The following is a 17,361-nucleotide window of genomic DNA, read 5'->3' as shown; positions in this document are numbered from 1 at the left end:
AAATAACGTTTAACGCATTGCCGATGGCTAACTCGAATTTTGCGGGGAAGTACAGACATTTTTCTAGGAAAAAATCTGTTTGTTACATGGATTTGCTATTGCATCATTTTTCTTTTTATTAGTTCAAACGGAAAAAGGCTCTCATCGCGACGTGGCGATTTTGTGGTTACAGTTTTTTGATGCGTATGCGAATTAAGACAATTTGTTTTTATTAAAAATAATTATGGCTAAGAGAAATTTAAAGTGCTTACCATTATGTGAGAAATTGAAATTAATTGCTGAAGTGGAAAAAGGTGAAAAGAAAAAGAAGGATATTGCCGAACAGTTTGGGATACCACCCAATACTCTGTCAACGATCCTAAAAAACAAGGATAGACTTTTAGAAAAAAAAGATGATTACGCTTCAAACTGTAAGAGGAGAAGGCTTACACCTTGTGTGAATGAAGATATTGATGAAGCAATGCTTAAGTGGGTTACTACGGCACGAAATAAAAATCTCCCTCTATCTGGAACTCTTATAAGAAAAAAAGCTAAGGAGTTTGCAACTGCTTTAGAGCGGGACGATTTTGCAGCTAGCATAGGATGGTTAGATAAGTTTAAAACTAGGCATAACATCGTTTAAATGTCTTTATGTGGTGAAAGTGCTTCTGCAGATTTGGCGTCTTGCGAAGAATGGCAAAAGAATGTATTGCCCACTCTGATCGGTCAATATGATAAGGATGACATTTTTAATGCTAATGAAACAGGAGTTTTCTTCAAATGTTTACCCAACAAAACACTAGCATTTAAAGGACAAAAATGCCATGGTGGCAAAAACAGCAAGGAACGAATTACAGTTATGGTTGGAAGTAATATGAGTGGGACTGAAAAGCTTAGGTTGCTAATCATTGGTAAGTCAAAGAATCCACGTTGTTTTAAGGGCATTAAATCATTTGCAGTGGATTATGAGTTTAATAAAAAAGCATGGATGACAAGTGAGATTTATGAAAAATGCCTATTAAAGCTTGATAAGAAATTTGCAGCCCAAAGAAAAAAAGTTTTACTATTCGTTGATAATTGTCCTGCACATCCCAAGTCTGTTGAATCTAAGTTAAAAAATATTAAACTTGAATATTTTCCGCCTAACCTTACGTCAATCTTACAACCCATGGATCAAGGAATTATAAAAAATTTGAAGCAACATTATAGGAAGCGGATTGTTATGAAAGTTTTAGCCCATAGGGAAGTGGCAACTCCGACAACTGTGGCGTTACTTGACGCAATTCAAGATCTTAATAAAACGTGGACTCTGGACGTAAAAGAACAAACCATTGCTAATTGCTTTAGAAAAGCAGGATTTGTTAAAGATAAAGTTCAACAAGATGCTGATAACTGGGACGAGGATGACCTTGTTCCATTATCTGAATTAAAAACCCTGTGGACCTCATACAGAAGGGCTGTAAACATGAGTGATGTTTCATTTGAAGACTATGTGACGTTTGATGAGAATGTACAAACAACAGGTTTTCCAACTGATGAAGAGATCCTAGAAAGCGTAATAGAAAATCTTATTCCAAATAAAAAAGGTAGGCTAGTCTAGATTATGCCTTTTTAGATTGTAAGAATTGTTTTGTATTGTTTCAGACCCTGAAGAAAATGAAGATGATGGCCAAAGCGAAGGTGAGACTGTTCCGACACCTACAATTGACGAGGCGATTTCTGCTATTGAAAATATAAGATGTTTTATTTTATCCAGAAAAACTATTCCATATGAAATACACAATTCTTTAAATTTATTAGAAGATTTTATAGATAAGGAAAAATGGACCAATTTCACACAAAAAAAAAACTGACTTCTTTAAAAAAAATTAATAAACATATTGATATGCATACATATTATGTAACACATACAACATACAAAATTTTAGTTTTATACGAAGAAAATACTTTTTTTGGTACTAATAAACAATAACCCCTTAATTAGGCGTTTTTTTCTGTAAGTCGATTTTTCCATAAGTCGAATTTTTTAGTCTGTCCCTTGAAGATTCGAGTTAGAGAAGTTTCACTGTATGTATTTACATTTAAAGTCTTCAATGCACTAAAAAAATGGGGTTTATAAACTATTTAAATTGTTGTGTTCCAATTCGAATGAACGATAAATTACAAAAGATAAATAAAAAAGAAAAATTAATAGCCGAATCTTAATAATAATTGCGAAAATAATTGCTAATTTCTAAATGACTCAGCAGCAGTAAATATTCTTACTATAAATTGCTCTCTTGCCTTTATTGTATTTTCGTAAATTATTGATTTACGATGGGCAAAAACTTGATGGGTTAAAGTGTGTACTTGCAGTAGCCACTGCTATCAATACAAAAATCAATCTGTAGGTCTGTTTATTTGTGTATCTCTCTGCACTCTTTCGTTACTTTGGTGTGACCTATTTTATTTTTGATCTTGTACTTTTCATATACTTCGTCCTTTTTTTTTTCCTCATTTATGCGCTGTCGTTCTTGTCCTGGACATGACTGGGTTGTTTTTTTCTATTTCTATAACAGCTTCCGTCACATCGGTTTCGGACTCTCTCTCTCTCTTCTGCTTCTTTTATATTTAATGTAGTTTTTATGTTCAGGAATTGACAATTCCTTATGTAAATAAAAAAAAGAGTAGAGTAAACTATTAAGTTTATCATAAAGAAAAAGTTTAAACCTATAAAGCTAATTCATAATTTAAAAAACAACCTATTGTACCCCTGTAAAGCTTTAACTGTAAACAAACCTTTAATTTTATCTTGTTTTAGGTATTAGATCTGACTCCTGAAGGACACATGCATCAGCGAATTATCAGTGTAGGACAAGATCCGCTCCTGGAGATGCCCCATCCGCTTTATATGATGACGGGCACTCAGGAGAACGACACAAAAGCGTTTAGCTTTAAAGTGGTCAGAAATTTACAGAACTTTGCTAGAGATAAGGATACAGCCGATGTAACGATTAGAATGGCTTCGCTCTGGTATACGCATTCGCCATTATTTGTTGTCGAACTACAGAGTTGTGCCACAGAGTTTAAGCAGTATTTGGCGAATTTGGCAAGGTATGTAAAATATTCACTTATGGAGGTTTATGTTGGGAATGTGTTTTGTTTCAGTAGTAAAGACCAACCTATTAAATAGGAAGGGAGATGAAAAGATTTATTTTTATAAATAAAAAATATTTTACAATCTAGGCAATAAAATTTTATTAAGTGTCGGTTGAAATATTAAAATAAAGATTTAATCACTTGACTGCGATTTATCGATCTCTTGCTACAGAGGCTGATATATTTTTGGAATTTTTGAGTGAACTAATTAAAATTTATAATTATGATTATTCGCTTTTTAAGGAAGATATAAATATAGACCTAATAAAAAACTCATTTAATGAACTGAATATTTAAATAATTGGGGCGAAAATCGATGTCATTTTGTAATAAATGGCCCACCAGCGTTCAGTTGAATTCGAAAAATTGTATAGATTTGAAGACTTGAAGTAAATAATGTGCTAAGTGCTAAAATTATTATTTCGAGATGAACAATGTTTTTTATACTACAATCAATGTATAAGAAAAAACTCTCTGAAAATTAAACATAGGTTTAGTCAAGAAAGTATTTTTCTGTGTACATAATATTTTCGACAAATGTCATTTGTAGAAAATGTCAGAAAAAAAAATGACAAGTTACAAGTTCATAGAATGTGCTAAGTGCCATTACAAAAATAGTTGTGGTAAGTAAATAACGAAAAAACACAAAAGATGTAGCTTCTAATTAATGTTAGGATTCAATAGATCCTTATAAAATTGTCTGTTTTCTTCCTTCAAATAAGGAATCATTGCCAGCAGATTTTGTTTTTTCTCTTCAGAAATTCTACTCTGGCAGGTTAGGTTTAGCAGAGTCATTTCTGCGATAGCTTTAATTATAACACTTTTCTTCAAAACCTTCGTTGCTTTCCAAAACTCTATTTCGTTCAGAGTTCGGATTCTGACAAATCCTGGATTTTCTCGGCTAATATTAATCCATTGAGCTTTCGAAATTTGAAGCTTAGATGTATTGATTGTACTTTCAGAAGCCACTTTAAAATCGAAAAAGTCCTCACGGTTCATTATTGTAACCAGAAATTGGTTTTTTTCACTGCTGCTATCATCATTTTCACTAAATCCATAGGTACCTCATATTTTTCTTGCTGTTTTCGCTTTTCAATTTGAGCGAAATCCCTGTCGCAGCTCATAAACGAATGACCCGACACTAGATACTTATGATTGATCTCATCGAAATGCCCCTTGGCAACTAAATAAATCCATAAAAACAATAACATTTTGTTTTTATTTTGTCCAGCGCAGTTGTCACTCCAGATTGTTAACTTCCGCTTCTGTGTGGGTATTTTAGTAAATTAGTAAGTATATTAGTATATATATTTACTAATTTACTAATATACCCCGGGGAGGGCCGGAGTAGAATAGCCCTCCGGTATGCACTGCCTGTCGTAAAAGGCGACTAAAAGAGCAACCTCTTTGGTGGTAGATGTTGTCTACTTGCATCGCCCGGTTCAATACCACCACATAGGACTAGGCGGCGTGAAGTGGTTCCATGGAACTCACGTTTCGCCGCCATGTCGATGTGTCCGGTTTCCAAAGGGGAAATGGAGAAGAAAAATAAATGCATGATGGCGCCCTCACGACCAAAACTTTCCGGAGGAAAACTAGCCTCCCATTCGGATCTCCGGGCGGAGGCTGGTCGGGGGGGTTCATCAGGCGGATTTAAAAGCCTAAAAATCAATTTCTGCAACATCAGAGGCCTAAACACCAATATTAATGCAGTACACCAATACCTGCAATCAAATAAGCCTCACATTCTGGCATTGGCAGAAACAAAGGTGAAACCTTCAACAACAAATGTTCACCTCATTTATCCTGGATACGATCTACACACCCGATTTCGACTAAACTTTGGATTGGCAGTATTTGTCAAGAGCGATTTGAGTTGCCAGCGGGAGGAAACGCTTGAACCTGCGGACTTCGACGTTATGTGGTTCAAAATAATAGCCAGTGGAGCCACGAAATTTATCTGTTGTATCTACAGACCACCAAGCGACGCCCAATATAGGCGGCTCTTTTTGAACCTGGTTGATTGCATTAACCAACTGCAAATTGACTACCCAAGCGCAGAAATCATCGTCATGGGTGATTTTAACGTTCACAATATCAACTGGCTGCGCTTCTGCAACAAGAACAACGATGAAGGACTAGAAGCTGAGCTATTTGCCACCATATGCGGGCTTACGCAGCTTGTGGAGGAACCACCAGAATCCCCGACCGAGACGGCGAGTTCGCGAGTCTCCTAGATCTGGTCTTGGCTTCAGACCCTGACTCGTATACTGTATCAGTACAGGCCCCCTTAGGAACATCGGACCACAAATTGATAACAGTCTCTTGCCAGTTGGATGTTAAAACGCAGGATCCTCCGATGCCGCGGAAGGTATGGCACTATAAATCAGCAGAGTGGAACCATCTTCGGGAATTTTATCACTCATTCCCTTGGAAAGAAGTCTGCTTTAGAACCAATAACATCTCAGAATGTGCAAACCAAATTACAGAGACGATCTTGGCAGGAATGGAAGCTTATATCCCTTTTTCTACTAAATGCAGATCAAACAACAAGCAATGGTTCAACCTGAATTGCAAAAAGGCAGTAAAGACTAAAAACGCAGCATATCGCAAATGGCGTCAACATCCTTCCACCGAAAATTGGAGGAACTTTTTAACCTCCAGAAATAGCTGCAAGCGAATTATTGATGAATGCAAAGAGAGTCACAACAACAGTCGGCCTTGCCACCCCTAACAGCAGATGATGGTTCTATCGCGGTAACAGCAAGGGAAAAAGCCAACTTACTGGGTAAACTCTTCGCGTCCAATTCTACTCTGCACTCGCAAGGCAAAACACCGCCATATTTGCCAAGAGTGAATTCATCGATGGGAGAAATTTCGTTTCCCCAACGAATTATAAATAAAATTCTTAAAAGCGTAGACACCAACAAAGCTTCTGGACCCGATGGAATTCCAGCCCTAGTACTAAAACGTTATGCAGACGAATTGACTCCTCCCTTATGTAGACTGTTCACGGCATCGTATAAGCGTGGCTCATTTCCAACAAGCTGGAAAACTGCTCAAGTGCAAGCTGTACCCAAAAAGGGAAAGAAGACGATGCCGTTGAACTACCGCCCGATTGCACTAGTTCCAGTAATATTTCAGATTATGGAGAAAGCAGTCAACCAACAACTGTTAAGATATCTGGAATCATCTGGACTAATCAGCGATCATCAATACGGCTTCCGAAAGCTTAGATCCACCAGCGATCTTCTGGCTTACGTCACACACTTGTGGACGGAGGCCATGGAGAAGCACGGCGAGTCCCGCTCAGTCGCTCTTGATATTTCCAAGGCATTTGACAGAGTGTGGCATGAGGGACTACTAACCAAGCTCTCCTCAGTCGGCATACAAAACTCATTATTGAATTGGATCAAAAGTTTTCTTGAACAACGAACAATCCAAGTAGCCGTCGATGGACACCTCTCCGACAAATTTAACATTAACGCTGGAGTCCCTCAAGGATGCATTCTATCCCCCACCCTTTTCTTGATATATATCAACGATTTGCTAGGAACCACTGCCAATCCAAACTACAGCTTTGCGGACGATAGCACACTTATTTCCACATTTAAGTCCGCCAAACCAACGACAGCCGTAACTTCTCAGAATCTTAGGCAGCAACAAGTAGCTTCAACCAACAACGATATTAGAGCAATCTTGGAGTGGGGCGATAATAATCTGGTCAATTTTAACGCTAAAAAAACGCAGGCCGCAGTATTTACGATGAAGACTAACCTTGGTGGCCCGGAGCTGGTTATGGCAGGGAAAACATTGCCAATGAAATCATCTTTACATCTTCTAGGAGTCGAAGTCACCAACAGTGTGTCCTGGCATGACCACGTTGCAGAGATCGCCAGGGCAGCTTCCAAAAAACTCGGAGTGCTTTTCAAAACGAAAAAACTGTATACACCAGAACAGCTGCTGACTCTTTATAAGGCTCAAATACGCCCTTCCCTCGAGTATTGCTCGCATGTCTGGAGCTCTGCACCCAAGCATAGTTTAAAGCTGCTAGATTCCATACACAAGAGAGCTATTCGTCTTATCGACAAACCAGAACTGACAAATAGTCTGGATAGTCTGGAGCACAGGAGAAAGGTGGCTGATCTCTGTTTATTCTACCGTTATTATCACGGTAAGTGCTCCTCTGAGCTGGCAGGCCTGATCCCACCCAGGGCTGTTCCGGCAAGAAGGACGCGTCTAGCAGTTGCGGCTCATCAACATCGAGTCCACCTGCCTACCCCAAGGACATCGCTGTATCGGGACTCATTCATCTGGAGAACATCTTCTTTGTGGAACGTGCTTCCACCTCACATATTTCCCGACGCATACAACCTGCAGCGATTCAAGATAAATGCCCACAAATATCTTCGCGCAAGCACCACTCCAAGAGTGACATAGGACTTTCCTCTTGTGCTTGTATTTACCATAAAAAAAAAAAAAAAAAAAAAAATACCCATATACAGGGTGATTGATGGTTGATGGTACCTTAGACGTTTACGGAGAACGGAATATAATTTTTTTTTGAAAATTTGGCAACATGGGTTTTAGCTGATGATCTAACGATTAAAAATATTTTTAGCGATGCAGCGTTGCCGCTTATACCAAAAAGTAGTAGCAACTTTGTTATTTTAAATGGAATACCCTGTATATTTTTTTATTTTCCGATCCGCTATCACTTTATGATTGGTTCTGTATAAGGTGTTCCTATACCTATCTTTAGTGGTTTTCGAGAAATTGATTATTTTCTTTATTTTTTGACGAAAACATAGATCCAAATAAATTTGTATTACTACGGCACTGGAACGCGCAGAACCTTGAAAGTATAAACGTAATTTATGGAAGTATTGTACATTATTTTTCACTATGAAAATTTGTTTTACGTTATACAGGGTTGCTCAAAATTAGTGATTTTACCGCTAGATACAAAAATGGTAAAAAGTGCATTTTTTTAAAGCAACACCCTGTATATTATAACATATTCTAAAAGGAAATTAAAATCCCTGTCTAAAGAGGTATTATGTTTCTATATCGAAGTAGTTCGGTTTCGGAAATAAAAGCAATTTTCTGTAAAAATCGGAATATTTTGACATATTTGCTTTAGTTGGCCATAAAAGGTCATGATGAAACATTGCTATGCTATTGATGTTTGACAGTGACATTTAGTTGATTAATGTTAAATACGCTTGAGTGTTTTTTTAAAATAGTGACCTAAAAATTCATTAAAATGGAAAGAAATAGTTATTCAAATGAAGTTTTGATGAATCTATTTATTATTCATGGACAATGTGACAAAATTGTAGCAAGAACATGCAGAAAGTTCAAAGAAATGAATAACTTTATACAATTTGGTTCACAACTTAAAAATGATACAAGATTATAAGTAATTTACAATAAATTTTCAAAATGATTGCCATTGACTTCTAAGCAATTCAAAATCCTGCGTTGTACAGCATGTGTTGTCGCTGCTTGTATTTCAGAAGGATCTAGTTGACCAATGCAATTGATAACTCATTGACGTAGTTCCTGTTTACTGTTTACCGGTGTCTTGTATACCATTTGCTTCAAATTACCCCAAAAGTAAAAATCAAGTGGTGTAAGATCAGGTGATCTCGCAGGCCAGTCCCATGGTCCCAAACGCCTAAACCAGCGGTCATCGAATTTTTCAAATAACTCACGTGTCACCTCCTCAGTGCAATGAGCAGGTGCGCCATCCAATTGGAACCAGCAAGTGCGATAATCTTCAAGCGTTAAATTTTCCAGAAAATCTTCTACTACTGAGCGCAAAATCTGAATGTATTTATGGGAGTTTAATGACCCGTCGTAAATAAAAAAAGCTATTTGATTGTCTTTTAGTAAACAAAAAACATTAAAACTAAATTTTTCTTGAAACCCCATTTCCTTAACCGCGTGTGGATTTTGATTAGCCCAAAAATGTTGATTTCTTCTATTAAAAATACCTTCTCTAGAAAACTTTGCTTCGTCTGTCCATATTATTTTTTTTAGAAAGTTTGGATCCTCTTGAGTGCGTGTCAGAAGTATCTCACAATATTGAATGCGACGTTGGTAATCATCCAGTTTCAGCTGATGAACTTTTGAATATTTAAAGGGATGCATATTATTGTCGTTCAGAATTCTTTGCACAGAATAATAAGTTAGGCCTAAATCATCTGCTGCACTCCGGATGGAAGCTTGTGGATATGCGTGAAAGTAGGCTAAAACATTCACGATGTTGTCCTCATCAGACGTTACAGGCTTGGGCAAACTTGTATCATTTTTAAGTTGTGAACCAGATTGTATAAAGTTATTTTGTATTCGCACAAATTTTCTTTTATCCATTTTTTGTAAATTCGGGTACATTTCATTGAACTTTCTGCATGTTCTTGCTACAATTTTGTCACATTGTCCATGAATAATAAATAGATTCATCAACACTTCATTTGAATAACTATTTCATTCCATTTTAATGAATTTTTAGGTCACTATTTTAAAAAAACACCCAAGCGTATTTACTATTAATCAACTAAATGTCACTGTCAAACATTAATAGCATAGCATTGTTTCATCATGACGTTTCATGGCCAACTAAAGCAAATATGTCAAAATATTCTGATTTTTACAGAAAATTGCTTTTATTTCCGAAACCGAACTACTTCGATATAGGAACATAATACCTCTTTAGACAGGGATTTTAATTTCCTTTTAGAATATGTTATAATATACAGGGTGTTCCATTTAAAAAAATGCACCTTTTACCATTTTTGTATCTAGCGGTAAAATCACTAATTTTGAGCAACCCTGTATAACGTAGAACAAATTTTCATAGTGAAAAATAATGTACAATACTTTCATAAATTACGTTTATAATTTCAAGGTTCTGCGCGTTCCAGTGCCGTAGAAAATTAAAAATTAAAAAGAAAATAATTAATTTCTCGAAAACCACTAAAGATAGGTAAAGGAACACCTTATACAGAACCAATCATAAAGTGATAGCGGATCGGAAAATAAAAAAATATACAGGGTATTCCATTTAAAATAACAAAGTTGCTACTACTTTTTGGTATAAGCGGCAACGCTGCATCGCTAAAAATATTTTTAATCGTTAGATCATCAGCTAAAACTCATGTTGCCAAATTTTCAAAAAAAAAAATATTTTCCGTTCTCCGTAAACGTCTAAGGTGCCATCAACCATCAATCACCCTGTATATTCTAGGTATATATGGGTATATACTTACAATATATATGGGTGAAGCCAATGTTAAGTGTGAACACATGAAGCCAGTGTTAAGTGTTATTGTCTCCTAGGTGAACACAAAGGTTGTAGTTGGAGAGCTGTCGCATGTAATACATCTGACTATGAGATAAAGTTGGCGATAATAAGACCTGCTCTAAGTCCATTGAGACTGTCATGCTGTCACTGGTGGGTTGCTGGCAGTTTTGATGGTCTTTTCTCATTGCTTCTACAGCTGCTTCAGCTTTCCTGTGGTGGGGTTCTAATTTAATTTTAGCATCTGCCTTTGTGGGATCTTTTGTTTTTGCATGTGCAGTAAATCACAGGTAGCACAGGTATCAGTTCTAGGCTTGCAGTTGCAATAACTTAGATTCACAATCAACGAAGATCGGAGCTCAGATACTGCTTCTCGCTTTTTGAACGGTTGTAATGTCCTAAGTCTCTTGGAAATTCGTTTATATGACCAATAACCAGTGCTTTATCTTCCCGCGTGAACTTCCGATACAGCTGTTTATTACCTCTCCTTTCCTTGTAAACTGAATCTCCCCGTTTTTTCAACTTAGCCAAGGTTTCAATTTGTCTCGGAGTTAATCCAAACACCGCGCAAAAAGGTCCTCCTACACACCTGTACAATGTTGCCCTTTCCATTGGGCAAGGTAAAGGAAAATGTCGCCTGTCTCCTACTCGCTTCTGGGCGCTCATAGTTTCCATGCCTTCTTCTTTTGATAGCACATACGTGTATAAGACTCATTGCATACGTATTTTGCTTTACGTTGTCATTCAGACCGTAAAATTCATAAAAAAGCTTCAATTTTTGTTCATGCGATATCTTTTGACAGTTTAACTTGCATTTGCCTAATATCTAAAACAAAGTAAATAAAATTGCAAAATCACTGTCAAAAAATAAAAACAATGCTCGACTAAGCTTGTTTTCAGGAGGCTGCTTAGCAGGAACTTTCTTATTATTTTTACTTGTAAAATATTCTTCTCCAGCACTTCTTCTTTTCTGTCGTTGCTTTTGCTTACTGCCCTGTCTAGTCGTAGTATCAGTATTAGTATTCATTCTTGTATTATCGTGAAACTATACAGAACGAGAACGGGAAAAAAATAACAAACACACCACCAAAACATCGTAGAAACTACCGCCTGCAGCACAGAAAACAAGATTATATTTATTGGCACTTAGCTCATTTTTTACCGGCGGCGTTTCGGCGTTTCAACGACGCACTCTGTTGGGATTTTTTAAAGTACAATTTAATAGTCATGGCACTTAGCGCTTTTTATATGTTGTTTGTTTTGGCACCTAGAACATTTTACAAGTATAAAATGGAAAACTGATTTTTTTGGCACTTAGCACATTATTTATTTCAAGTCTTCGTTTGTGAACATGAAAGACAATTTAACTAACATAATCCCAGTTGTCATTAAAGTAAATATTACAAATCACTATGTATTGCTTATGAGGGTATTGGATAAAGGAAAATATATATGTTATAATAAGAAAAAGTTGAAGAAATAAGAAATATAATAATATGATAATAATAACAATAAATGTCTTTATTAAGAAAAAGACAATTTGTAAAAGTATATTTCTCAAAGGGCGAAGTGTATTGCTGATTTTAAGGCCAGCTACTCAACATTAACCCTAAAATTTCATATAATATAAAAAATTATAGATTAAACAATACTATATTAAAATTTCTTAAATTAACTAGATTAATTAATAAATTTTATTTAATAATATTTTAATTTTTTAAATTAACAAATAATAAATACGATATAATCTAATAGCATATTTACAAGCTATATCGCAACAACGTTTTGCTGAATGTAAAAAGATTTTTTAAACTAAAATGTTTGATATACCATACAGGGTGTCCATCTATAACCTGACACATTTTAACTGCTTATAAGTCAAGAATGGAAAATGACAACAATGTGCGGTTTTCACAGAACTTCATCAATATTTTTAAAGTTTTTTTTGACAGTGTTGCCAAGTTTCTAAATTTACCTGAAATGGGAGGAAAAAAAATGATGATTTTCAAAGGCCGATTTCTCAAAAATTTTAAATGTAACACCCTGTACTTTTTAATTTCGCGTGAAAGCCTGTTAAATCCCCTTTCCGAAAATGTATAAATTGTCTTAAATTCATTATTTTTTTTTACAGAGCCAATTTTAGTAAATGACACCTTTTTGAAAATTTTCCTACAATAAATACCTATTAAATAACATTCTCGGTATCAAGTGACAACAATAACAATTGTAGCTTATCAAGGAGATTGTGAGTTGCACAATTTGTTTTGTGGGCTTCAACTACTGTCAAATCTTTTTAACGTCATTCGTTGGGCAGTCCCAATAATTTGATTTCTATATGTATTTTTGCGAGATTTTGAAAGGTTTAAATATGTTTACCACCCGGGAAAGGGCACGTTGCGTGTTATTATTTAGTGAATGCAAATCAGTTACGCAGACGAGAAGAAGATTTAGGCTGATTTTTGAAAGGACTCCACCTTCACGCAATTCTATACTTCATTGGGTACGCCAATTTTCCCAGGAGGGTACAGTTAAAAGAGAAGTTAGAACAGACCTAAATGCACAAGATAATCTGTTGGATGATATTTTGCTGGTAAAAGAAGTGTTGTCCTTAAACAATAACCAAATATCTATTAGGAAGATAGCTCAAACAACAAATATGTCAAAAAGTAAAGTACTTAAAATTCTAAAAATAATTAAGTTTAAACCCTACAAAATTCAAAGTTTCCAAAAAATAGAAAATTGCGCCTTTGAAAAAAGATATTTAATGTGCGAAACACTACTAGATCTTTTTAGAAATAAGCCGGATACCAATTTAATAATGTCTGATGAGGCAACATTTCACATCAGTGGTCGAGTAAATAGGCATAACTGCCGAATTCGGGGAGATGAAAATCCTCGAGTGTATAACGAATTCGAAAGAGATTCTCCTAAGCTGAACGTTTGGTGTGCAGTATCGAAATCTAAAATTTATGGGTCATTTGTTTTTCAAGAAGCAACAGTGAATGGAAACAATTACACCGATATGTTGGAAACATTTTTTTATCCTCAACTTCAGCAGGATGGAATTTTAGACACGGTCTACTTCCAGCAAGACGGTTCACCACCACACTTCTCCAGGGTCGCAAGGGATTCCTTAGATATTACTTTTGGAAACAGATGGATAGGGCGAGCAGGTCCAATAGAGTGGGCCCTTTACTCTCCCGATCTAACCATTCCAGATTTTTGTATATGGGGATATGTAAAAGACCGTTGTTACAATCCAACTCCAAGAAATTTGGATGAACTGCGCAACAACATAGTAAACGTTTTCAACCAAATTACACCGCGAATGCTACAAAACGCCTTCGGCTACTTATTTCTTCGTCTACATTTGTGTTCCGAGCAAAATGGGAGTCAGATTCAGCAGCTAATTTATTAGTTATAAATTAAAATTAATTTATTCAACTGTTTGTTGTTAAAATTGTTGTAAATAGTTGTAATTTATTACATAGAATAAATACTTTTTATAGACATGGCAATAGCGCAAATTATTTAATTACGATCATGCTAAAGCGATACATAGGCAATTACCAGAAAATGTTCATCAATCACCGAATATGTATTCTACGAAAATTTTCAAAAAGGTGTTATTTACTAAAATTGGCTCTGTAAAAAAAAATAATGAATTTAAGACAATTTATACATTTTCGGAAGGGGATTTAACAGGCTTTCATGTGAAATTAAAAAGTACAGGGTGTTACATTTAAAATTTTTGAGAAATCGGCCTTTGAAAATCATCAATTTTTTTCCTCCTATTTTAGGTAACTTTCGAAACTTGGCAATACTGTCAAAAAAAACTTTAAAAATATTTATGAATTCTGTGAAAACCGCACATTGTTGTCATTTTCCGTTCTCGACTTATAAGCAGTTGAAATGTGTTAGGTTATAGATGGACACCCTGTATTATATGTAAAACAACATTAAAAAATTGCCTTGTGATGATTCGACATAAAAAGAGTATTAGATCTAATGGGTACTATATGAACATCTTGTCAAAACAATAATTTGGATCATAAATACTGCGGATCAGATGTTTTAAATGCAAATATCATCAAAAAGTTCTGATACGAAAAAGAAATATTAAGCCACTGAAGCTGATTAATTTTACGAGAAATATGGTCGAATCTTTTTAAGTTGTAAATAAATCTACCGCAATTATTTTGAATTATTTACAATCGCTGTCTGTCTACAAAAATGGAACATGGATAATATAAAATTAGGTAATAGTATATTTTGGAAAAAACATAAGACTCGCAAAGCTTTTTCCGAACTTTAAAATTTAAAATATGTTTGTTCGCATACAGTACCTTTAGCGATAAGTAGCAGGCCCTGCATAAGTTAGATATATGTTGGGAAAAATCTTAATTGAGAATCCAAACAAACACCCAAATCTCTGGAAGCCTCAGTGAACTTCAACATTTTGCCATTCATTTCAAAGTTAAGGTATTCTTTTAAAAACCCAGAATGTTGCATAGAGGAAAAAAGTAAAACTTTAGTATTCCCTGCATTTAAAAATAAGTTGTGTTTCTCGCTGTATACGGTGATTTTTCTAAGATCCGAGTCTACATTTGCTTCAATTTCATTATATTATGCCAATGTATCAAAAGTATAAATAAGCTGTATATCATCGGCATAACTTTGAGTTTGAGAAAATTCAACAATTCTGCTTAAAACAAATGCTGCTTAAAACGAATGGAGTCCTGTGGCATTCCAGACATAACTTCTGCATATTCTGATTCACCCGTGGGAATTCTAACAAATTGCTTTCTATTACTTAGATAGTTTTCAAAGAATGAAAGAGAACGATCTCCCAATTCAAAAAACTTAAGTTTAGTAAATCGTGGTCTACGCACTCAAATATTAAAATAGTAGCCATTCCGCTATCCAGACCCTTGATTATAAGATCCGCGACATGAAGTAATATTGTGGCTGTTCCATGTTCTGGGCGAAATCCAGACTGATTGCTAGGCAATAACCCATTCTTATTTACATGCGCAAACAATTGATTGTAAATAACCCTTTCCAAAATTTTACTAATCACAGATAATAAACTAATTGGTCTTAAGTCTTTTGGATTAAAAAACTACAATTTTATTATGACAACTTTACTTGACAGTTTACTTTTACCTAACTTTCTCACCTTGAGCGATACCTGTAAGTACGGGGCGACAAAAAGACAACATTTTCACCAAGATTTTCGCCAATAACTTCTAAACGAGCAAACCTATAAAATTAAAAGTTATCTTGTTGGTTGCAGACTCTAGTGCTCTAATACATTTTTTCTCTAAAATAATTTGGAGACTCAATATTTGACCCTATTAAAAATTTCATGGGATTTCCTATGTCTCGCCTGGCGGTGGAACACCCTGTATAGAAAAATGGCAACATTTTTTAATTTTTTAACTGGAACATCCTATATATTTTTAGATATGTCACTGTCATTTATTACACCATTGTGACATTTTCATAGCTAACTAAGTAATTTACAAATTAAAAATGTTTAAAATTATCAAATTTCACGAAAATAAATGAAGACGCAAGTGCATAAAGGATTTATGTAACAAAAACAACTTTTTGCGCAAACTAAATTTAAAGTTTTTTAATCAGAACTTTTTAATTAATGAACTTATAAATATAAAATTTTTAAGGTTTTAGACCCTAAGGCTACAATGTGTACTAGTCTTAACAAATAATGCATATTACATTATCAAAGGAAACTATGAAGTTATAAAAGTACATGAATCCTTCATTCCCTAGGTAAGTTAAAAAAAATATACAAAATGCATAAAGGGTACAAGGTATAACAAAACTTGGACAAATAAATTCAAATCAAATATTTTATTTGTATCATTTACAAGAATATGCTTATAAATGCTAAGAAATCCTAATTAGTTCTTCTTTTCTTAATTTTTCTTATCTGCTCGACTTCTGCGCTTTCATTATTGTCGTCATTATCTTCATTTTCCCATAAACGAGAATAGAAATGTTGATAAGTTTCTTCTATAAAGCAAAGTTGTTGTTTTAGGTTCTTTATTTTTTCTTCCGATAAGGTATTTTTGTTGTTTGATATTATTTCCAATTTATATTCATTTACTGAATTTGTCCTGGCATTTTTAATTATATCGACTTTTAGGAAAGGTGCGTTTGAGTCCAATGAGGTTTTGTAATAATATTCGCCATAGCATTCCACGCGTATCAATTTAATATCATCTCTAAAATTTATTTTGTCTCCACAACATTTTTTTTTCTGATAAACAAGTTCAATTTATTTTCTATCTCAGGAATATTTTTAAAATGATCGGTCATGTTAATAACAGAGTTTTTCGTACTTGCTTCTTTTATAACATCTCTGTATTGGTCTGCAGAGAATATTCTCTCAATTTTTCGTAATTTTTTTTCAATAATTCCAAAATCTCTATCCGAATCCAAGAAAGAGTGTCCCACCTCTGGAAATTTATGGTCTATAACTTTGACATATCCTTTTAAAATTAGATATTGATATAGGCATATTAGGTTAAAATTTTTGTTCTGCCCAGCACAAGAATCGGACCAGATGAGAAGATGCTTTATGTCCTTGTTTCTATTTGTTAAAAGTTGAACAAATGTGTGCAAGCTACTGCCAACTTCAAGGCTGCCCTTTGTTGCTATATCTTCGGTCCAATTAAAAAAATAGGCCTTATCACCGTCAGATGTTATTGTGTGGATTCCAAAGTTATAGAACTACATCTGTCTTAAATAAAATGATTTGGAAGTGGTAAGTCGTGGTAAAGGCATAGTTTGCTGTAAATCCATAGTCAAATAGCAGAGTTCATTATTCTCAAGGGCCCTCTTTCTATCGAATCTTTGCTGCTCAAAAGCAAATTTAAAATTTTCTGTATGGATTTCATTTCCTAAATTGG

The 17,361-nt window shown here is 34.8% G+C and overlaps 1 protein-coding gene across 2 annotated transcripts in view; it reads left to right on the top strand.

The window, feature by feature from the left end:
• The window catches only part of LOC126740856 (intermembrane lipid transfer protein Vps13D), a 261,585-nt gene that overhangs the window by 77,452 nt on the left and 166,772 nt on the right, over window positions 1-17,361 (top strand). For both annotated transcript variants that reach the window (XM_050447025.1, XM_050447023.1), the window contains exon 22: window positions 2,780-3,072. In XM_050447025.1, coding sequence (XP_050302982.1) covers window positions 2,780-3,072 — 293 coding nt within the window. The remainder of the gene's footprint in view (window positions 1-2,779; window positions 3,073-17,361) is intronic.

This window comes from Anthonomus grandis, chromosome 10 (assembly GCF_022605725.1).
Source record: "Anthonomus grandis grandis chromosome 10, icAntGran1.3, whole genome shotgun sequence".
Taxonomy (NCBI): Eukaryota; Metazoa; Arthropoda; class Insecta; order Coleoptera; family Curculionidae; genus Anthonomus; species Anthonomus grandis.
The sequence above is the reverse complement of the archived record's forward strand: the minus strand, read 5'-3'. Positions and strand labels throughout refer to the sequence as shown.